General features: G+C 44.2%; 1 protein-coding gene across 1 annotated transcript; it reads right to left on the bottom strand.

Moving 5' to 3' along the window:
* Positions 1 to 2,895: 2,895 nt before the first annotated feature.
* On the bottom strand, positions 2,896 to 14,659 carry LOC110883222 (F-box/FBD/LRR-repeat protein At1g13570-like). The gene is made up of 5 exons (XM_035978398.1): positions 14,631 to 14,659; positions 3,823 to 3,916; positions 3,654 to 3,752; positions 3,406 to 3,564; positions 2,896 to 3,323 (listed from the first exon to the last, which is right to left on the bottom strand). The coding sequence occupies exons 1-5, from the start codon at positions 14,657 to 14,659 to the stop codon at positions 3,042 to 3,044; spliced, it is 663 nt and encodes a 220-aa protein (XP_035834291.1). The 3' UTR covers positions 2,896 to 3,041.
* Between the last annotated feature and the right edge of the window lie 9,684 nt (positions 14,660 to 24,343).

The raw sequence follows: 24,343 nt of genomic DNA, 5'->3' as shown, positions 1-24,343 counted from the left end.
AATATTAAAAAAACAGTGAGCCCCACCTTATCCTATCCCCATACCCACACCCACCCCCTCTTTTCCCTTTCTCTCTTCCTCTCTCTCTCTCTCTCTCTCGTCTGCAACACCAATTAAACCACTTTCACCACAATTAAACCACCACAACCATATAACACCATAAGTTCAAACAAAAAATCACCAAGATTCAAAGTCCAAATCAGAAACACCTCAAACGCCTCACCGAAACACTCGCAATTCGCATACATGTGCACAATATTGTTACATATATAATCATCAAACAATAACCCTAACTTCAAAACTCTCCCATGAAGCTGAGCTCCATTTTTACACAAACCCAGTTCAGTATACGCCTTGAAAACCAAAGGGTAAGTGACATTATCTAGATCAACAACCTAATTACACAACATTTCAATAAACAACGAAATGGCCATACGAGGGTTTGAGCTTCTGGAGAAGCCTCTGATGATGGTGTTTGATATTGGAGCATTTGGTTTCTAGAAGGGAGAGGTATGGTTGTTCTGAAATGAATTTGGATATGAAGGTTGAAGATGGGAGTGGAGTCAACGAGCAGATGCAAGGCACCATTTTCCCGTTTTTTGTTGGATTACAGTAAGCTGTTATCATTTAAAAAAATACTGAAGACGGTGGAGATGATGTGAAGCGGTGGAGAAAAGTGGATGGTGGTGGTGGTGGCGAAAGGTGGAGATGGTGGTGGTGGTGGTGAGGAGTGGGTAAGATGAAGTAGATGGGTGGGTCCCACATAAATTCTAAAATATTAATTATATTTCTTTTTAACTTTTTAGTTATTAATTTGACACTAAGGGCAATCTCGTCATTTCACACCCACTTAACATAAAAAACTAACCTTCATCCACGCTAGGGACTATCCGGGAACGAAATTGCAAAAGTTGGGGACTATAGTAGTAATTTTAGAAAGTTAGGGACTAAAGGTGAAAAATGGACAAACCACAGGAACTATCCGAGCATTTTTCTCTTAAATAAAACAACAAAAAACTTATCTAAGACATAACTTTGTCTTTAACTAGAAGAATCCGACAAAAAAAGTGGTCCAACTATTTTCCTCTTGAGAAATCGCGCCATAACTTCTCTAGCATGGTTCTTATCACATATAAATTTGCTCCGTAAGTTCATAAAACAAAAACACTTAAACAAAATAAACAATAATGTTCAACCAATACCATAGTCCATAATTTCAATTTTAGTTTTCAAACATTCAAGTCTTAGTTTTAAATGTTGATTAGTAATCATTTAAACAAACAAAACTTAAAATAAAACAAAAAAATCATTAAATACAAGTCTAGAGCAACTAAAAAAAAATCAAAAAACATAAAAAGATCAAACTCTTATACATCTATATTTTCTCCTAATCACCACATAAAACAAAAAAAAAAACCAATCAATAAAGAAAGGATAAATCTTTGGGTTGGGTTGGGTTGGGTTTGGGCTTAGGTAGTTGGGTTAGTAAAATTAGATTGTAGATTGGGTTAAGTAAGTGAATAAGCAGTTAAAGAATAATTATACAAATTGTGTTATATACTTAGATTTTCATAATAATTAGTGTTTAATTTTTTTATAAATTCATAATATTTTTTCTAAGGAGAGCGGTTGAAAAAAATCCAAGGGGTGTTTGGGATTTTCGACGAAAATTAGCACTAAAAACCTTTTTTTCAAGGGGTGCGGCCGCCCACCCACCATCGTGGGTAGGTCCACCCCTGAGCTCGAGCCCGAGCCTAAAAACAAGCTCATTTAGTAAACGAGCCCGAGACTGAGCTTTGCTTATCGAGCTCGAGCCGGCTCGCAAGCCTAAACGAGCTTTCTGTTTATATATTCTTTTTATTAATATATTAAACATATATTTATATAATAATAATAATAATTACCATTAATATAAATATAAAAAAATAACTAAATTATATGAATAATAATAATTATAATTAATATAAATTAATTAATAAATACTAAACGACTCAAGCCCGAGCCGAGCTCGAGCTTGAAAAATTACCTTCGAGCCGAGCTTGAGCTTTAGAAATGAAGCTAGAATCGAGCTGAGGTTGAGCTCGAGCTTTCATATGTTAAACGAGCTCGAGCTCGAGCCTAGTCGAGCTCGGGCTCGCACGCCTCGTTTGCACTCCTAGTTGTAGGGTTGATTGGCTATTGTAGGACGTTTATAAAGAAATATGCCATGACCATAACCCAGTGCTGAAACTCCAAGATTTCGCGGAAGAGTTTGTAATGAAGACTGATGCTTAAGTTATAGGAGAAGCTTTACAATACAATGGTCACCATATCAGAAAGAACTTTGGACTGTAGATTGTAGTTTCTCTTAAGGGAGCAAAAAGGGGTATTTAGCCTGAATTATCTGATGAAAAAAAGGTTGAGCACTCCTGTCAAATGAAATGGTTGTCAAATTTGTTAGGCTAAAAGGGGAATTATGTGACATAGGCACTTTCTAGAGTGTCCAAAATGTTCAACCAATTTGTTATAGAAGATTCAGTTAAGTTTAAGTCAAAATACTACTCTTAACAGGTTATTCATGCTCCCAAAATGGCTCAAACCAAAGACTGTAGAAAATACTACTCAAATTGATTGATTGCATGAAAATCGCAACTCATATATTGTAACACCCCAAAAACGGGTTTGGTAATTTAAACCCGGTTAATATTAGGGAACGGGTAAAGAACCGACCACCATCAAAGATTCAAGCTTCCGCACTACGTTTCGTCGTTACGCGATTTAAACGACGATATTATATTGAAATGTTTTAAATTTCAAGATGTTAAATGAAACTCGTATTTTCAAATGTATGTGAATATATATATATATATATATATATATATATATATATATATATATGTTTATATGCGAAACTTATGAGAAATTTCGATGAAATTATTAAGGTCTTTACACATACACCCCTACCCTAATTTTGAGTACACCTGCTATGAAAGTGAGAAACATCCAAAAGAACTCCATAGACTAACCAGAAAGAAAACAAAGAAATACAAGTAGCAATACGACTAGAATGTGATACATCTCACAACAATTTCTTCGGGTGATGCGCGTGGGGCCTGTGAGAGAATTGTTGAAATATCTGACTCATCCTTTACAATAATGCTATATAAGATCACCTTCTTTAGCTTAGGTGACCTTGCCAAGATAAACTTTACAAACTCCATCTCATGCTTCAAGTAGCTGAAACACATGATCTCCAATTCCTTCAGATGCTCCAACCGAACATCTGAAAATTCTTCCAATATACCACAACATATCTCATTGTCATCAAAAATACAATCATCCATCTACAGGAAGGGAAGGGTCAACATTATTTTTGTTAGTGAATTTTGGCGAGAACTAAAATATATAGGATAAAAAAAGATTTACATCTAGCTCAATTTTCTCCAAGTTCGGGGAAGCTTTGATCAAAACATCAAGAAAAGTTAATCCATGGCCGTCAATGAAACAAATTCCGTTAAAACGAAAGCATTTGAGGTGGATTAGTGTGGTTGGAAGCTCTTCCGGAATAGAGTCTAGAACAAGCCACTTCAACCATATGCAAAAACAAAAATTTACAACCAAAGTTTAATTTTCTTTTCTTCCGCTTATATATAACGTGGTTAAATGAATATTACCGGATGGTCACAGTTCTCCCAGATAGTAAGATGTTCAATCACAGGCAAACACTCAAATAGCTCAATGATGGTGCAATCTTTAGAACCGATATCTCCTCGCTGCAGCAACTTCCAATATTCAGATAAGTTTCAAAAGCCCATGCGAATACATATTCAAGCGAGAGCTTACCAGACTGAACCTCTTAAGTGATGGACAATTAGATAAAAGATGAAGAAGAGCTTTTGTTGAGATCTTTACATACAAGCATAAGCTTCTAAGGCTACTGAAGGGGTATGGTCCCAGATCTCGCGTCAGCATTGACCGCGAGTGACCATTACCCTTATCAAAACCCCCACTAGCTAACAACCTACTTGTGCCCATGCGAGAACGCGTCGGCACAAGGGTTGAATCCAATCTATCTAGTAACGGAGGAGGACTTACATGGAACATGAGAACGGTAGAGTGATGCGACATAGCATCACATCTGGTGTATGAAAACGGAAGTATTCACAGCGATGCGGCATCGCACCGCATCCAGTAAACACTTCTATCAATACAAAAAAGCCTTACCTTAGGCATAGAAGAAGATGAACGTAACGGTGCGGCTGACACCGCACCACATGGGCATTTTCGTCACGACAAGGGATACAGGCGAATAGTCTCCGCGGACGACGATGCGGCTAGCACCGCATCTCGCGTATTCCTTGATCACAAGTAGGAGACGCGGTAACTTCAGATGTTACCACACGTAGCGATGCGGCTTGCACCGCATCCTATGCATTCAACAAGTGGGACTGACACCCCAGTGCAAGTGGCACCAATGGCAGTTACCTGTCAGAGCTACGTAAGCAATGGACTGACGTGGCGTAACCTCCACAATCGACAAGCCTGACACACCTGCAAAGGTGTAGCACGTCGTCAGTCCATCCATCATCATCCTCCTTCACTCCTCGGCTATAAATACCAACCCCAAACCAGGTTTGAGGTATCTCTTCACAACTCTCTCACTACTACTACTATCTTACTTTGCTTCCCAAGCAAACTACTGATTCTCACGCCGGAGAGTGGTAACAAGGAGCACCCCCCACCCCATCCTCCTTGTTACGAGTCACGGCTTGTTTCCTTGTGCAGGAGATCAACCACTGGTGATCCAGCCAGCGATCCTCGAGAGGAAGGGATTAACCCTTCTTGACGAGACCAGTGTGTTAACCCTGCCCGGTTAACCATTGTTTCATCATTGGCGCCCACCGCTACTCTTAGCATTTTCTAAAACATCCTTTTCCCTCTCTCACGATCATGATTGATCACCAAAACAACACTGCGGATAACCAAAATCCCCCAATCCCACCTCCGGTAGGGGTCAATGCCTCGACCTCCCAACCCGGACACATCGGCACGTCCACACAAAGGAGTCCCTCCTTTATGTTTGGACATGACTTATCACAGTTCGCATCTGTGATCCCACCAGGCATGACCGTTCATACCTGGTACGAGCAGCAGGCAGCCCTGCTGACAGCAGCATACAACCGCGCTTGTACGGAAGCGAATATACGAGCTGGGCTTCCCCCAGCACCGCACACCCCTGTTGAGCGTATTTTACAATACGACGGCAGGATACATTCACGCCCGGCTTCAAGAAGCCGACGTGAAGAACGGGGATCGTCTTACTGTTCGGTCCACACCCTCAACGAGGACGATTCCTCATACGGGTCCCACACCAGAGGACCGGTACATACCCGCCTTGGCCCCCATGGCGAGGACAGGAGGCGATCAACCTCCCGACGCGGCCCAGGCATTCAGAGCCGATTGGGCCCACAACCATACAACGAAGGGTACGGTCATACCGACCCTGACGACCATAGCTACCGCGGTGATTCACATGACACCAGCAGCAGACCGGGAGGACGCAACTACATTCCTCCCAGTCACCCCCGCAACACATACCTCAGGGCGGCTAAGCGCCCTGCGAATGAACCATACAGGCCAAAGGCAGCGGCCGAAAATTCTAAGTTCGGCACGCGGATCGCCAACGCCCATGTCACCACAACAAAGTTCCCATTCAACGTTGGGAAATACAGTGGTTTGACCGACCCGGACGACCACATGAACATCTTCATGGGCGCGGGCATCAACGGCCAGTGGGATGAACCCACTTGGTGTAATTTTTTCCCCCAGACCCTTACGGGCCTGGCCAGGGCATGGTTCGATTCTTTGCCAGTGGGATCACTGGATTCATTCGAGGACTTGCGTACCAAGTTCCTCGCCCATTTTAGCCAGCAGCGACGCCACGAACGTGATTCGTTGGACGTCATGAACATCTGGCGAAGGGACGACGAATCGCTCGAAGCATTCGTCGTCCGATATAATAAAGAGTGCCTGGAGATAGGTGACGTGGCAGACCAGATGGCACGAAACCACTTTATCCGGGCCGTCAAAGACAGAGAGATGATCATGACCATCTCTGGCAAGGAGGGCTTGCCCAAAAAATGGGAAGATGTCATGACCGCGGTCAAGACATACGCCCAGACACAGCGGTCACTTGAACCGCATGTGACGAAGGCAAAGCCCCAAGCCGAAACATCCCAACAAGGGTCCAAGCGTAACAATAAACGCAACCGGGACGTTGGAAATCGCGATATTTCCAAACCGTATTTCCCGCGAACCAACACGTTCGACCCAAAGAACTACAACCCCGCCCGAGACAGTCGGGCGTCAAAAAAAGATTCTCGGGACCGCAACTGGACCGAGATCACCATGTCGCCAAGTGAGGTCCTCCTCGCGGACCCACAGTTCTTGCGACCGGCCCAACCAATGAAGTCCAAGAAAAATCAGGACCTCACACTCTACTGTGAGTACCACAAGGACTCGGGCCACACCACCAACAACTGCATCAGTCTCCGGCTGGAGATTGAGCGGGCCTTAAAGGAGGGGAAACTGCAACACCTTTTGCCAGGTGGACAAAAACCCACCAAGCGCATTAACCCTCATGGCGAAGGTACCTCCTCCGAGAAGAGAACCATGCACGTGGCTTCCACCCACATGATCCACGGAGGCAAGGGCAGGCCGCGCAAAGCGGCGAGAAGGCCGGAATGTGACTGGAAAGACGAGCAAGTCGTTTTTCCAAAAGTCCGAGGCGGACCGCGCGATAGGCGCGCCGTCGTCATTTCAGGCCAACTGGCACATTACTGCACCGAGCGTCTATTCATCGACCCGGGCAGTACATCTGATATAATCTACGAGCAATGCTTCAACCAGTTCGACCAGGAGGACAAAGATCGGTTGCAAGCAGTAGATTACCCGTTAACCGGGTTCGCAGGGGAAACTGTCTTTCCCCTGGGCCAGATTACTTTTCCTGTGCGTCTTTCCAGCGGAAACCGCACAAGGACAGAAGAGGTAAACTTCATGGTTTTACCTCACACCTCCAGATATGACGTACTCCTCGGGAGAGAATCCCAAGGAGATTTCAATATGATCACGTCCGTCCCCCACTCTGCGGTTGGTTTCCCAACCGAATCGGGGGTCGCGATAATCTATGCCCGCAGGGACGTCATGATGACGGACGAAGTACGTCCGACCAAGGTCGCAAGGCCCACTCCCAACGACCAACCAGAAAAATGGGTTCTCAACGCAAGATACCCAGAACAAAAGGTCACGTTGGGTCACGCCTTATCCCCGACCACCAAAGCGCAACTGAAGCAGCTTCTCTTCAGGAACCAAGACATCTTCGCGTGGACACCCGCAGACATGACCGGGGTCCGACGTGATATTGCGCAACATCACTTGAATACCTTGCCAGGAATTAAGCCAGTGATCCAAGGCCAACGCCACCTTGGGTCAGCTAAAAATCAGGCGATGCAAGAGCAGATCGAAGAACTGCTCTCCGCAGGCATCCTGCGGGAAGTCAAATACCAGACGTGGTTATCCAACCCAGTCATGGTAGAAAAACCGTCCGGGGGCTGGCGCATGTGCGTCGATTACAAAGACCTTAACAAAGCCTGCCCCAAGGATTGTTACGCACTTCCAGAAATCGACGAAAAAGTCGATAATCTCGCACCATTCAGGTGGAAGTGTTTCCTCGATTGCTACAAAGGGTACCATCAAGTACAAATGGCAATCGAGGACGAAGACAAAACGGCATTCCGGACTCCCACCGGAAATTACTGTTACACAAAGATGCCGTTTGGGTTGCGCAACGCGGGCTCAACCTACCAAAAGTTGATGAACGACACTTTCCGCGGGCAAATAAGCAAAAGTGTCGAGATCTACATGGACGACCTGGTCGTCATGAGCATGGAAGAGGATACCATGCTCACAGATATTGAAAGAACATTCCAAACTCTGCGCAGCGTTAACATAAAGCTCAATCCAGGGAAATGCTCGTTTGGAATGGAAGAAGGCAAATTCCTTGGGTTCATCGTGACTAAAGATGGATTCAAGGTAAACCCGGAGAAAGTCCAGGCGATCGAGCGTATGCCATCGCCTTCATCAATGAAGGATATGCAACGGCTAGCCGGCAGGCTAGCGGCACTCAACAGATTCTTAGCCAACCACGCAGCTAAGTCTTATCCGTTCATCAAGACCCTGCGGAGCTGTTCAAAGAAAGAACAATTCCAGTGGACCGCAGAGGCTGAACAGGCCTTCCGGGAAATGAAGGAGTGTTTGATACAACTCCCAACTCTAACCGCACCACGCAAAGATGAGCCACTCATATTATACCTATCCGCCGCGGATAACGCGGTGGGTGCGGTATTGATAGTGGAGCGAAAGGGGGTTCAAACACCCATCTATTACATCAGCAAGATGCTCAACGACCCAGAGACGAGATACTCAATAATGGAGAAATTGGTGCTAGCATTAGTGCACGCGTCAAGACGGTTGCGACGCTACTTCGTAAACCACGTCATCACAGTGCTAACCAATTACAGGATCGGCCCGATCCTATCCAAACCCGACATCTCTGGGAGGTTAGCAAAATGGGCAATCGAGCTAGGCGCGCACACGATACACTATAAACCGCGCCCCGCGATTAAAGGCCAGATCTTAGCTGATTTCACCGCCGAAGTACCGGTGAATCGCATCCAGGAATGCGAAGAAGCACAAACTCCTGCACCAACACCATCCTCCTCAGAGACATGGGCACTATTCACAGATGGTGCCTCCAACGACGAAGGTGCGGGTGCAGGTCTACGACTCGTCAGCCCTGACGGCCAAGAGCTTACATATGCAATCCGCCTCGAATTCAAAAGCACAAACAACGAGGCAGAATATGAAGCCCTGTTAGCAGGTCTACGTTTAGCAGTCAAAATCGGCGTGCAACATCTGGAAGCACACGTCGATTCCTTGTTAGTTGCAGGACAAATACGCGGCGACTATGCCGCAAAAGGGGATATCATGATCCTCTACCTCGAGCAAGCCCTGCAACTAATATCCAAATTCGCTTCGTTCAATATTCGCCATATTAACCGAAGCGAAAACAAGTCCGCAGATGCACTATCAAAACTTGCATCTACCAGCTTCCAACACTTGGCAAAGGAGATACGCATCGAAATCCTGCAAAATCCTTCGGTACCCCTGCGCCAAGTCAACGTCATTCAATACGGTTCAACATCATGGATGACACCTATTATCGCATATCTACAATCAGGTGTGACTCCCGAAAGCAAATCAGAAGCACGCAAGCTACAATACAAAGCGTGCCATTATCAAATGGGAGACGGTATCTTGTACCGCAAATCATACCTCGGGCCACTACTACGATGCGTCAACCCCCAGGATGCCACATACCTCATCCGAGAGATACACGAGGGCATATGCGGCATACATGCTGGACCACGCATGGTAGTGGCAAAAATCATGAATGCCGGGTATTACTGGCCCGGCATGCACCTGGACGCCGTCAAAGAGTTACGCAAGTGCATTGACTGTCAACGTCATGCCCCAAAAACCTTGCGGCCAAAGAACAACTTAGTCCCCGTCACAACCGCATGACCCTTTCAGAAATGGGCAATTGACGTTGTGGGACCATTCCCTGACGCTCCGGGTGCGGTTAAATTTATCATAGTGGCGGTCGATTACTTCACAAAGTGGGTAGAAGCAAAACCGCTCGCCTCAACCACTGCTATGATAACAAGAAAGTTCATCTGGGAACACATCATCTGCCGTTTCGGTTTACCAATGTGCATTGTCACCGATAACGGCACCAACTTCGCTGCCGACGACTTCCAAAAATGGCTAAAAGAACTACATATTGAACACATATTCTCATCAGTCGCACACCCGCAAGGGAACGGCCAAGTTGAGAGTATCAATAAAAGCCTAGTCGAAGGGATCAAGGCACGGTTGGGAACGGCCAGGCGTGGCTGGGTCGATGAACTCCCAAGTATCTTATGGGCTCACCGAACAAGCCCAAAAACAAGCAACGGGGAAACACCCTTCAGCCTAGTCTACGGTTCAGAAGCGGTGATCCCCGCGGAAGTAGGTCTCCCATCTCCTAGAATGTTGGCTATTAAAAAACTAGACAACAACACGGAACGCAGGATCGATTTGGACCTCTTGGAAGAAAGGCGCGAAAACGCTGCCATCAACGAGGCCAAATATAAATCCAAACTTGAAAAGTACTACAACACGCGCGTCCGTGTTTGTACTTTCAACCCAGGAGACTACGTCCTACGCGACAATGAGGCATCTAATGCCGAGCGCCCAGGCAAACTTGCCCCCAAGTGGGAAGGACCCTACCTCATCAAAGAGGTCTTAGGAAAAGACGCGTACAAATTACAAACGCTAGAAGGCGAACCTATCGCACGAACATGGAATGCACAACAGCTTCGACGCTGTTACATGTAAGCCATGTTCTTACATTTCTCTATGTAACCTATCGGGCCGCAGGCCATTTGCAAATAAATAAATAAGCAGTTTTATACATTATTGTTTGTTATTACTATTACAAATGCGTGTTCCACTTTGCGGTATCCCAAAAACAGATTGGCAAAATCTTCATTCGCGATACCCATACAAAGTGGTAACCACACACAAATATTGTAATAGGCCAGCAGAGGGTAAAAAGACTTACATATTTATCCGGCCGGATAAACAAGTTTTTTTTTAACACTTAACACAATTCCTGAGCCCAAAAAGGCAAACAATGGAATTGACGCGTACTCATGCGACAAAGGTATGGAGTACACTTGACCCCATTCACAAATGGGTAGAGTTCCGGATATATAAGCTTTTACAAAGCTTAAGCAATTCCTGAGCCCAAAAAGGCAAACAATGGAATTGACGCGTACTCATACGACAAAGGTATGGAGTACTTGACCCCATTCACAAATAGGTAGAGTTCCGTATACAAGTTTTTACAAAGCTTACACAATTCTAAAACCGTAACGCGGTAAATAACAGAATTGACGCGTCCTCATACGACAAAAAGTATGGAGTCTACTTGACCCCATTCACAAATGGGTAGAGTTACGCATACATACGTTCAGACATGCAAGAATTAAAAACACTTGTACAAACTGAACAAAAAACTTTATATTCAAAAAATTCAAGCACCCACACGATGCTCAATGAATTTACATAAAGTTCCTATTCTATACAAGAGGAACACAAAAAGGAGGCACACTAGCCAACCTGAACCCTATTTTGTACCGCTGGTTCCCGCATCTCCTCCGGCACCACCAGCGGGTTCTTCCTTTTCCGCATCCGGATAAAGCATCCGCAAGCGATCAACATAGTCCGCAGCCTCCAAACAACCGTCCAGTTCCTCTACACAGGCAAGGGACGTATCATAAAAGGAGTGTTCGGCCGCTTGAAGAAGCGACTCGGTATCCACCTCCCGAAAGCCGGATCGATCTTCGATATCACCGCCTATAGACATGACGTTCAGTTGGGAAATACAGCGGTTATAACCAGCTTTAAAACCAGCGTCACGAGCACGCTGCTTGACCAAGTCCATGTAACACCCCGAAAATATAAAACCTTATGTTAAAAAAAATTTAAAATTTATAAATAAACGGGAGTTTACTAACTAGGAACCTTTAACCTAGTTAGTTGATAGACTAGAAATAACTCATAAAAGGTTAAAACCTATTAAATAAGTGTGGAACAAAGTTGAGGGGCTGGAATTGTCAAAATTAAAACTAAATCACCATTAGTAACCAAACACTCCAAATTTTGGAGTGTTGGTCGATCAGAACAGAAGAAGGGGGCGACACCCCCATTCCAAAACCCTAAACTCACAAAAACATCAAATTGAAAGCCCAAATCTGTTCAAAAACGAAATCTAAACATAGATTAGTGATCCTCATCACGAAAGGATTCTAAGGTATGTAAAAACTTGTGTTAATTCCTTGCTTGAATTTCTCATGATGTTATGAAATCTGGAAAATTGTTGTTGCATGAGTGTTATTTGGTTAATTTAGAATCAATTTGGTGTTTAGAAGTTAAACTCAACCAATTACATGTGAAATCATGACTAAATTCAGAAAACTCCATGAACACCTTGAAGGTGGGTTGTGGGTTTTACAAGGTGATGATGAATTCTAGGGTTCTTAGTGGTTAATCTAGTAAAATTCGACCTTAGAAGATAGTTCCAGGAAAGAGGTGATGTTTACATGACATATGATGGCTTAATTGAAGTTAAGTTGGCTAGTTAGCAACTTATAAACATGAAAACAAATGAAATAGAAATTATGCCCCCATAATGTTCGTTGAAATGCCTCAAAGAAGGTTTTGAAAGAAAACTGAATTGTTAAGTTTAAACGCATAAATATGAAGTATCACGAATGTGCGTTATGTGAGTAAAACATGGAGTTCTAAACATAAAGTGCTTGAACTCTTTAGGAAAAGAAGCCGGGGCATCTAGTGGACAAACCGGTGTGGACGTACGTTTGAAGGGCTCACTTTAAAAGGTATGTAACATGTCTCGTTACATTATATGAATTTTAGATCGTTGTAGTTGTTTATCAAAGTTTCTAGTTAAATTGGATTGGAGCGAAGGCGTTGTCGTATTTGAATACTAGTATGAATAACGAATTTAGCTCGTTGGTAGTTGCCATGAAGGAAGGAAATTCCGTAGGCAAGCCAAACGGGTCAAATAATCAAGTAAACACGATCTATATTCCGAACATGATAAATTGATGTATGTAGTGGCTATAGTATGATGTACTAGAAATATTAGACCTTTACTACATTGAAAACGCAGAATGTTGAAACCCGAGAGTTGGGATTTTGGCTGAAAAGCTCAAACCAAACAAAAACCTAAATTCCCAGGTGCTACCGTAAATTACGGTGCCACCGTAATTTACGGTAGAGGATTTTGTTTTACGGTGGATTTCTCCTGTGTTACGGTGTAACCAGGAATTTCCAGCGCTCACCGTAATTTACGGTGGTACCGTAAATTACGGTGGAGCCTGGAACACTTTTATATTTTCATCCTTTTAATGGGGTTTTAATTCTTGGAACTTTATCACTCATATTCATCAAGAACTAACGATCTAGTTGTTGATTCTTAGGTAATTAGGGGACGTGGATGGCGATCAAGCAACGAAATGACGAACCGAACACTCCACTTTGAAGCTTCCGCTATGTTTGAACTTGTTAATCAATGTTTTCTTTAGTTGTAATCAAAGTCACAAACAACAATATTACTTTCTACTTTTGCCTTAGTAGACTAAGAAATGATGGTTTTTGAAACTTATGTAAATTCTAATGGCCTTTGATATAAAATAGTTATTAAATTCTAGTATAAATATAAGGGTGTCACAAGTTGGTAATCAGAGCCTCGGTTGTCAATAAGTGTTCGGTTCAAGCTTGATCGACCATCCGGTAAGAACTAATTTCAGTTATTAAACCTTATATTATGTAAAGAATGAGAAATGAACTCACATGCATGAAATGAGCAAGTAAGCTCAATCAACAGCAAGAACAATCAAATCAAGTTGTGAACTTGATTGAATCAACAGCAAGAACAATCAAATCAAGTTGTGAACTTGATTGAATCAACAGCAAGAACAATCAAATCAAGTTGTGAACTTGATTGAATCAACAGCAAGAATGACTAAATCAAGTTATGAACTTGATAGAATCAAACAAGAACAGCATGTGTTATAAATGGAATGTTTTAACAACTTGTGTAAACATTTCAGAAACGAAGATGGCTAATAGAGGTAACGATGATGCGGTGCCAAGAGTCACCGAACAAGTCAGGGAGACGATTGCTGAAGAGGTTGGAAAGGCAATCGAAAACAGTCTGGCAGGCTTCATTGATAGAATTCAAAACACAGTTCTATCAATGGTAGAAGATAGAATCAAGAAATTAGAAGACGACTCAAAACTTGAAAAGGAAAAACATGGAGGAAGGAAACCTTGTTCATACAAGGAATTCATGGCTTGTAAACCACCGATATACAATGGGGAGGTTGACCCAATAGTGTGCCAAAGATGGCTAAGTGATATCGAAGGGGTATTCGAGAGAACCCATTGTGATGTAAATGACTATGTGGCCTATGGTACGGGTCAACTAAGAAATCAAGCAAAAGATTGGTGGGATAACAAGAAGAGAGAGATCGGTGCTGAAGCTGTTAAGATCATGACTTGGGATGAATTCAAGACGCCATTTCTGAAGCATCATAGCCCTAAAGCGGTTATGAATAAAATCAAGCAAGAATTCATGCAGCTCAGGCACAAAAACGAGACCATAGACAAGATCACGGCAACGTTTATGGATAAAATGAAGTTTTGTGATGATCTTGTAACAAACGAAGAACAAAGGATATATTATTATCATAACATGTTGAGTGCCGAGTATAGGGAATTTATCACCCCTTCCAAATACGAGACCCTTACCGAGATTATAAATGCTGCTCGGGAAAGGGAAATAGAGCTGAAAAAGAGTATCGAAAGGGGTGAACGGAGAGCACCTGATGTAAATCCCAGCCCTACAAAAAAGGCACGAACAAGTGAGAGCTCAAGAAAATCTGATGCGAAAGGCGGGTCACCGAGTTGCAAAATCTGCGGGAAGGGCCATAAAGGCGAATGTCATTACAAGGATAAGCCTTGTCCTATATGCAAGAAAACGGGACATATAGCCTTATCATGCCCGGAGAAGGTAACGGTTTGTTACAATTGTTATCGAACGGGTCATAAGAAAGCTGAGTGCCCGGAGTTGGTTGAAAAGAAGGGTGGGCAGGAACAGAAGGGTGAAGCCCATAAAGCAAAGGCAAGATCTTTTCAACTAACCGCCGCAGAAGCAAAGATTGAACCTGACGTGGTCTCAGGTATATTTACTGTAAACTCGATTCCTGCACGTGTATTATTTGATACGGGTGCGAATAAATCCTTTGTTTCACATGGATTTATTCGACATCCTTCATTTATTCTAACTAAGTTACCTGTGCCCTTAGAAGTAGAGATAGGTAATAATAAAAGTTTTATTGTTTGCGATGTATGTGAAAATTGCAAACTGAGCATTGACGATGAAGAATATTTAATAAATCTAATCCCGATGTCGATGGGAGAATTTCAAGTCGTCGTTGGGATGGATTGGCTATCTCGACACCATGCAAAGGTCGTGTGTTTCCGTAAAGAGATAAAACTGACATCTCCGAGCGGGAAACACGTCACTATCTACGGCGAGAAAGGAGGCAATCCCATTGTATGCTCAATGTTGAAGGCACACAAACTAATGAAGCAAGGATGCAAAGCATTTATGATATACGCAAATGAACCCGAAAAAGAATCACGAAAGATTGGAGATGTACCGGTAGTACGAGACTATGAGGATGTTTTTCCGGAAGATTTGCCGGGGATACCGCCCGAACGGGAAGTAGAGTTCGGGATCGAATTGATTCCGGGCGCGAAACCCGTAGCAAAGGCCCCGTATCGACTTGCGCCGTCAGAATTGCAAGAATTGATGTCCCAAATCCAAGACCTGCTTGACAAGGGATTCATAAGGCCGAGTGTGTCTCCTTGGGGCGCACCGGTATTGTTCGTGAGGAAGAAAGACGGGAGTATGCGCATGTGTATCGATTACCGGGAGTTAAACAAACTCACGGTAAAGAATCGATACCCGCTCCCAAGGATAGACGATTTATTCGACCAGCTACAAGGTGCGAACTGGTTTTCCAAAATTGATCTTAGATCGGGGTATCACCAGTTAAGGGTCAAAGAAGAAGATGTGCCGAAGACGGCTTTCCGCACGAGATACGGACATTACGAATTCCTTGTGATGTCATTCGGGCTAACAAACGCACCCGCGGCTTTCATGGACCTCATGAACCGGGTTTGCAAACCAATGCTGGATAAGTCGGTCATCGTGTTTATCGATGACATATTGGTATATTCGAAAAGTGAAGCTGAACACGCACATCACCTACAAGAAGTGTTAGAAGCCCTTAGACGAGAGAAGCTATACGCAAAATTCTCTAAATGTGCCTTTTGGTTACGCGAGGTGCAATTTCTTGGCCACATTATAAGTGCTGATGGTATACTGGTGGATCCGTCAAAGATTGAGGCGGTGTCAAAATGGAATTCCCCAAAGAACCCTTCTGAAATTAGAAGCTTTTTGGGACTTGCGGGATACTATAGGAGATTTATTCAAGATTTCTCCAAGATTGCGTCACCACTAACCAAGCTGACCCGAAAGACAGAAAGATTCATCTGGGGTGTTGAACAAGAGAAAGCGTTTCAAACGCTAAAAGAAAGGTTAACTCAAGCTCCGGTACTAACATTACCGGACGGAATTGAAGACATGGAGGTTTATTCGGATGCTTCACTATCGGGACTCGGATGCGTATTGATGCAACGGGGCAAGGTTATAGCCTATGCCTCGAGGCAATTAAAGGTACACGAACAGAAATATCCTACGCACGATCTCGAGTTGGCGGCGGTAGTGTTTGCATTAAAAATATGGAGGCACTACTTGTACGGGGTAAGGTGCACCATATTCACCGACCACAAGAGTTTGAAATACTTCTTCGATCAGAAGGAGTTAAATATGCGAAAAAGGCGGTGGTTGGAAACGGTGAAGGATTACGATTGCGAAATACGTTATCATCCAGGAAGGGCTAATGTAGTGGCCGATGCGCTGAGCCGCAAAACAGATTATACCCCAATACGGGTACGATCAATGCAACTGGTTGTGACTTCAAGCTTGCTAGAAAGAATTCGAGAAGCACAAGATGAAGCTGTAAGGGCGGAAAACTGGAAAAAGGAAAGAATTGTCGACCAAGTTAAGGACCTAGAGGTGGGCAGTCACGGCCTGAAGACTCGCTTTAATAGAATCTGGGTCCCTAACACATGTGGGGTTAAAAAGCTTTTACTCGATGAAGCTCATAAATCCCGTTATTCCATTCATCCGGGAGCGACCAAAATGTATCAAGACTTGAAGCAAAACTATTGGTGGCCCGGAATGAAGCGGGACACGGTGAAATACGTGGAAAAATGTTTGACGTGCCTACAAGTCAAGGCAGAACACCAAAAACCATATGGTAAACATCAACCGTTAGAAGTCCCGGTTTGGAAATGGGAGCAAATTACGATGGACCTATTGACCAAACTGCCCAAAACAAGTCTTGGCTTTGATGCTATTTGGGTAGTCGTGGATAGGTTAACTAAGAGTGCTCACTTTATTCCGATCCGTGAGACTTATACGTCTGAGAAAATGTTGGAGGTTTACACCAATGAAATCATAGCAAGGCATGGGGTACCGATATCTATTGTGTCAGATAGAGATACTCGGTTTACTTCGAAATTCTGGCGTGAATTCCAAGAACAGATGGGGACTAAATTGTTCCTTAGCACTGCTTACCATCCACAACGGATGGGCAGAGCGAAAGAACGATACAAACATTGGGTGATATGCTGCGGGCTTGCATTATTGACTTTGGGGGTAGTTGGGATGTCCATTTACCCTTGGTCGAATTCGCATATAACAATAGCTATCACGCGAGCATTAAAATGGCCCCGTATGAGCTATTATATGGCAGAAAGTGTCGGACTCCGGTATGTTGGGGAGAGGTGGGTCCGCGGGGGCTGGCACCATCCGATATAATCCGAGCTACAAATGCAAAAATTGATATAGTTCGGGCACACTTGAAAGCGGCTCAAGACCGGCAAAAGGCATACGCAGATAAGAGAAATAGGCCAATTGAGTTTCAAGTTGGCGATATGGTCATGCTAAAGGTTTCCCCATGGAAGGGTATCATTAGATTCAGAAAAAGGGGAAAGTTAAGCCCGAGATTTATTGGGCCATTTAAAATCACTGAACGGGTTGGTAAAGTAGCTTATCGACTCGAATTACCCAAGTTGAGTGGAATTCATAGCACATTCCACGTATCACATCTTCGAAAATGTTTGGCCGACGAAACTGCTCATATCCACTACGATGACATCGAGGTGGATAATAGCCTCAACTATGCGGTAAAGCCAATTGCGATTTTAGATCGTAAGGAGAAAAGTTTGAGGAACAAGATAATAAGTCAAGTCAAGGTCAGATGGGAGCACAGAAAAGGGTCAGACACTACATGGGAGTCCGAGGAAGAAATGCGGCGACTCCACCCTACATTATTTGGTATGTAATTCGGTTTCGGGGACGAAACCCTTTTTAAGGGGGGTGGACTTGTAACACCCCGAAAATATAAAACCTTATGTTAAAAAAAAAATTAAAATTTATAAATAAACGGGAGTTTACTAACTAGGAACCTTTAACCTAGTTAGTTGATAGACTAGAAATAACTCATAAAAGGTTAAAACCTATTAAATAAGTGTGGAACAAAGTTGAGGGGCTGGAATTGTCAAAATTAAAACTAAATCACCATTAGTAACCAAACACTCCAAATTTTGGAGTGTTGGTCGATCAGAACAGAAGAAGGGGGCGACACCCCCATTCCAAAACCCTAAACTCACAAAAACATCAAATTGAAAGCCCAAATCTGTTCAAAAACGAAATCTAAACATAGATTAGTGATCCTCATCACGAAAGGATTCTAAGGTATGTAAAAACTTGTGTTAATTCCTTGCTTGAATTTCTCATGATGTTATGAAATCTGGAAAATTGTTGTTGCATGAGTGTTATTTGGTTAATTTAGAATCAATTTGGTGTTTAGAAGTTAAACTCAACCAATTACATGTGAAATCATGACTAAATTCAGAAAACTCCATGAACACCTTGAAGGTGGGTTGTGGGTTTTACAAGGTGATGATGAATTCTAGGGTTCTTAGTGGTTAATCTAGTAAAATTCGACCTTAGAAGATAGTTCCAGGAAAGAGGTGATGTTTACATGACATATGATGGCTTAATTGAAGTTAAGTTGGCTAGTTAGCAACTTATAAACATGAAAACAAATGAAATAGAAATTATGCCCCCATAATGTTCGTTGAAATGCCTCAAAGAAGGTTTTGAAAGAAAACTGAATTGTTAAGTTTAAACGCATAAATATGAAGTATCACGAATGTGCGTTATGTGAGTAAAACATGGAGTTCTAAACATAAAGTGCTTGAACTCTTTAGGAAAAGAAGCCGGGGCATCTAGTGGACAAACCGGTGTGGACGTACGTTTGAAGGGCTCACTTTAAAAGGTATGTAACATGTCTCGTTACATTATATGAATTTTAGATCGTTGTAGTTGTTTATCAAAGTTTCTAGTTAAATTGGGTTGGAGCGAAGGCGTTGTCGTATTTGAATACTAGTATGAATAACGAATTTAGCTCGTTGGTAGTTGCCATGAAGGAAGGAAATTCCGTAGGCAAGCCAAACGGGTCAAATAATCAAGTAAACACGATCTATATTCCGAACATGATAAATTGATGTATGTAGTGGCTATAGTATGATGTACTAGAAATATTAGACCTTTACTACATTGAAAACGCAGAATGTTGAAACCCGAGAGTTGGGATTTTGGCTGAAAAGCTCAAACCAAACAAAAACCTAAATTCCCAGGTGCTACCGTAAATTACGGTGCCACCGTAATTTACGGTAGAGGATTTTGTTTTACGGTGTATTTCTCCTGTGTTACGGTGTAACCAGGAATTTCCAGCGCTCACCGTAATTTACGGTGGTACCGTAAATTACGGTGGAGCCTGGAACACTTTTATATTTTCATCCTTTTAATGGGGTTTTAATTCTTGGAACTTTATCACTCATATTCATCAAGAACTAACGATCTAGTTGTTGATTCTTAGGTAATTAGGGGACGTGGATGGCGATCAAGCAACGAAATGACGAACCGAACACTCCACTTTGAAGCTTCCGCTATGTTTGAACTTGTTAATCAATGTTTTCTTTAGTTGTAATCAAAGTCACAAACAACAATATTACTTTCTACTTTTGCCTTAGTAGACTAAGAAATGATGGTTTTTGAAACTTATGTAAATTCTAATGGCCTTTGATATAAAATAGTTATTAAATTCTAGTATAAATATAAGGGTGTCACAGTCCAAGCCAGCCGCGGTCTCAGGGGCATCCATGATAGCCTCAATAATCTGCAATAAAGATCATAAGTCTCGGATAATAATCCAAGCAAATATAAAGGCAACAAATACTTACACGCGCGATACCGTGAGTCCGCAACCACTCACGGTCAGCCTCCAGCTGGTCAACAGAGGACACCAAGGCATCCTTGGCCTCAACAGCGGCATCAGCCCGCTCCTCCGCAACCGACACGCGGGCTGTAAGGTCTGTAACCGCGACCTCCCGGGCTTGAACCTCAGCCTGTCACAAAACAGCAAACAGTTCACTCGATAAAACATTTTCAAAACATTGAAGGAAATATACAACAGAGGTAACGACACATACCTGAAGGCTGGCAACAACCTTATCCAAACGAATGCGCTCCGCATTCGCCTCTTCAAGAGCCTTAGAAGAACGGCTCTCCTTCTCTGCGGCCTCTTCAAGGGCATTTGCAGCACGCGCCCCGGCTTCCTTGGCCTCCTCAAGCGCCTTTAGGGCCTCGGCCTTCGCCTGCTGCGCCTTCACAGCAATGACCTCTGCTGCAGCTTTTTCTTTACCCAAGGCAACGTTCGCTGCCTTGGCGTTCGTCAACTCCTGCCGAGCATAAAACAGAGTGTCATTCTGCTTAGCCCATGATTCGTTCCACTTCTTACGCTCATTGGACAACTTTTCATTCCAACTCTTGCGTTCATCAGAAAGGAGTTTGGCAAGAGTACGAACCTGTTTAAGCTGAGCAGCGGCAGCCCACTCCGCGGTCTGTTTCTGCTTCTCAAAAGCAGCACGATCCTTCTCAAGCTGCTCCGCACCCGCACGGGCAGCCTTGACCAACTTCTCCGCTTCAGCCCGCATGCGAGCAGCCTCTTCCTCGCGGCGGCCCAACACCTTGTAATCTTCCAAAATGGCATTCGCCACAATGGAAGATCCTACCAACATTGTTGAGAGCTGGTTTATGCGCAGCTCCCGGGGTGCAGCACGGGCACGTTCCACTTCAAAAGGGGTGCCCAGACCACCCAAAATCTCCTTGCATCAGAAGGGTCATTAGAAATATCATCCCCCTGCATAACAGTCCAGGGGGGTCGGTGATACACAGTACTGCGACCCTGCGTGTAAGTGCGGTAGTAATACTCCAATTCAGACTCCCCAGGCTGAATTGGAGGCCCATCATAACCCGCACCACCAGCAGACGAGCCGGTACCCTTCTCACCAGCAGGAGACTTCTGCGGCTCAGCATCATGCTGCCGCGCTTCAGCATCAGTTTTTTGCGGTTCGACATCAGAACGTTGCTTCCCAGTATCAGCAAACCGCACACTCAAATTATCTCCCTTATTGGGAGAGATCAGATTGTTGGACGAGTCAACGGTGTCAAATATCTGGGTCGCAACATTCTCTGCGGTACCCTCCTTCCGCACGGTTGACTCAGGCACCACCTTCACAGGAGGTGTCGACGGCACCTCCGTTGCACCCGCACCCGTGGCACGCGGGGGTGACTCCGGAGCATCAAAGATAGAAAAATCTTCATCTTGAGGCTCTGCAAAAACAAAGTCAAATAGCTGTCCAAACAAGTTATACATAACATTTCAGACAAGCTATACAACACTTACCAACAGTAACCGCAGGTTTTTTCAATGTCGGAATAGTCCTCTTAGACTGCAGCCTTCGACGTTTCGGCCCACCAGCACCAGCAGCCGTCTCTTCTACTTTCCTTTTCCCCGCAGCTGTACCCAAACCCTCAAGGGTATCAGATACTATCACATAATCCAAGTTTCTACGAAAAGAAGAGTGAGAGATACCTGCCGCCTGCGGTACCAAATGAGGCACAACTGGGACCTCCGATATTTTCTTTTGGCGAAAGCGCACGCCTTTCACCGTCTGCCTCTTAGGCACACCCTTCGCATCAGGGTCCCCTAAGGCCCCAAGATCACCTGCATGAAAACCATGCAAAACGTGAGTCAGTACAACCCTCATTGTTATCACAAAAATAAAGGATTCTTAAACATACCTTTGGCCCGCGGCAACTCAACTGCTAATGCGGCTTCAGAAGGCACCCGGAAGTTATCGCGAATGATAACATTAAACTCCTCCTCGCCATCCGCACAAACAACTTTTTCCACCTGACCCTTGAAGTCAGGGGCAAACATCCTCCATACGGGAGCGTCCTCTGATAACAAATGCACAAGTCAGTAACGCATACAAGGATAAGGAAGTTAAAGAAATGAAAAGTACGTACCACCACTTTTCTCCCGCACCACGGGCTTCGATTTCTTATTCCCCCGCATCAACATCATGCGCAACACCCACAACTGGGTGTTGGTCAACTTCACAGACTCAATGGTCTGCAACCGCGGAAACCACTCCACCGTCTTCACACTTGGGCCCGCAATGGTCTCTGCGATGATCGTCTCGGTCACATTCCGAAACGTCACCTTGCAACAATGGCAGCAGCCTTGATATAAAAGAACTTCTTCTTCCACATCGTCATCCCCTTGGGAGGAGTCATCAGCTTGGGAGTACCATCTCGCTGACGAAAAGAAAAGAACCCCATCGACACCGTCATTTGATAAAACCGTCGGAAATCTCCAACGGTGGGCTCTATGCCAAGAGCACGAAAGGTGAACTCGAAATTTCGAATTCGAATCATACCAAACGGACTCATTTGAGAGATATGGACCTTGTACCACTCCAAAACCTCGACAACAAAAACGGTCAGAGGCAACCGGAGATTGCAGTCACCAAAAAAGTCCGACCACATGGTCACGTAACCGGCCGGAGCGTCGGCACCGGTGTCACCTTCAGATGGGTAGACTGCCCCATATTCAGAAGGCATTTGAACGTCAAGCATTAGACGATCAAAGCTTTTCCTGGTCCACTTTAACGCCGGTAAACCGCCACCGGCGGCTCCCTCTTCCTCCTCCTCCGCCGCCACCGGCGAAGATGGCTCTGGGTTTTCACCCTCCATATTGTGTGGATTTGATGGTTCAGCCATCAGAAAATATCAGAGATATGAAAGAACGTGAGTAGAAAAACTAAAACCCTCACCGGCACTTCAAGAAATTTCGTCGGAGAAGACAAAGAACAAAGTGAGGGGAAACCACGAACGGTTTCCCCTTATATACCCATCGCAATTAATGCGGAGGGAGAAAACAAATCGTCACGTTCAAAAAGAGCGAATCGCATGACACCACGTGTCAAGCGCCGTTTTCGCTGACGGTTATCACGCGCGCGTGGCCGCCCACGCGCCTGACAAAAGAGACGTTTACACTCTTTGCTACAGTGCATTTAATGCCTCGGGCAGTGCAAACGTCCTTTCATTTCAGCACATGCCAGGAAGATCTCACCAACTTCCACCAACTCACACGTGAGATCAGCCACGTATGCAACAAAAAGCGACTACATTATCCAATTATAAGCGGCATGCGGTTTCTCTGGTATACCGCACCATAACCCATACCGCATGTCGTTTTTTAACATACCCCTAAAAATAGGTAAAAATATATATCTCTACACTATAAGGGGGTATAATACCTATCCGCACTACCCACGAGCACACGTGGAATATGCGGACATGACACACACGAGCCCGTTCAGGTGTGTTAGACGCTCAGAACCAGCGTTGTCCGTTGGACTGAACCGCATCTCAGACACAGGGGAACCGCATTGCCTTCATTCTCTTCAAGCTTCAAATCCCTCCTGTCCGGTTCACAACCGCAGAGGGTACATGAACACCCTCTTTAACAAAAGGAAGGAAGGGAATGTACGCGAACGCACATCAGCAACCCTGTCTCCTGAACCTTCAAGAGCTACATCCGCGCAACACACCCGCTTCGAGCGAAGGTGGTAATGCAAAACCACAGACACTCACGAGGAGCTACGGACATAACCATAGCTTCCGCAGAGTGGTTGCTACGGAAGAGCCAAGCTAACTCCACATCACCGAGCGAGGCTACTTCAAGGCAAACTCGGTATTGGAACGGGAAGGTAAGCGGCTACAAAACGAACGCAGATAAGCGCTCTAAACGAGCCTTTGTCGAACAGCAAGCGTCCGAACAGCGGTAACAAGTCTGCTTATGACTTTGTTTGCCCGCCTATGGGCCGGATAGAATAAACAATGGTCGGCATACCCTTGCTGTAACAACTCTCATTAAAATTAATAATTAGAATGTTAATTATCTATTAAGAAAACCCTAATTGAGACACCCAAGTGATTCTACGCAAACCCTAAAATTTCCAGAACAATCAGAATCAGGATCAGGGCCCCTAAAACTCA

This window comes from Helianthus annuus, chromosome 10 (genome assembly GCF_002127325.2).
Source record: "Helianthus annuus cultivar XRQ/B chromosome 10, HanXRQr2.0-SUNRISE, whole genome shotgun sequence".
NCBI lineage: Eukaryota > Viridiplantae > Streptophyta > Magnoliopsida > Asterales > Asteraceae > Helianthus > Helianthus annuus.
The sequence above is the reverse complement of the archived record's forward strand: the minus strand, read 5'-3'. Positions and strand labels throughout refer to the sequence as shown.

What these genes read in the sequence shown, in the direction of transcription:
- LOC110883222 (XM_035978398.1), bottom strand. Translation starts at nt 14,659, where the DNA reads ATGGCCCTTCCCGCAGATTTTGCAACTCG. An exon ending in CCCGCAGATTTTGCAACTCG is followed by an intron (nt 3,917 to 14,630) that starts GTGACCCGCCTT and finishes ATACCCCTTCAG; the next exon opens with TAGCCTTAGAAGCTTATGCT. An exon ending in GGGAGAACTGTGACCATCCG is followed by an intron (nt 3,565 to 3,653) that starts GTAATATTCATT and finishes ATATGGTTGAAG; the next exon opens with TGGCTTGTTCTAGACTCTAT.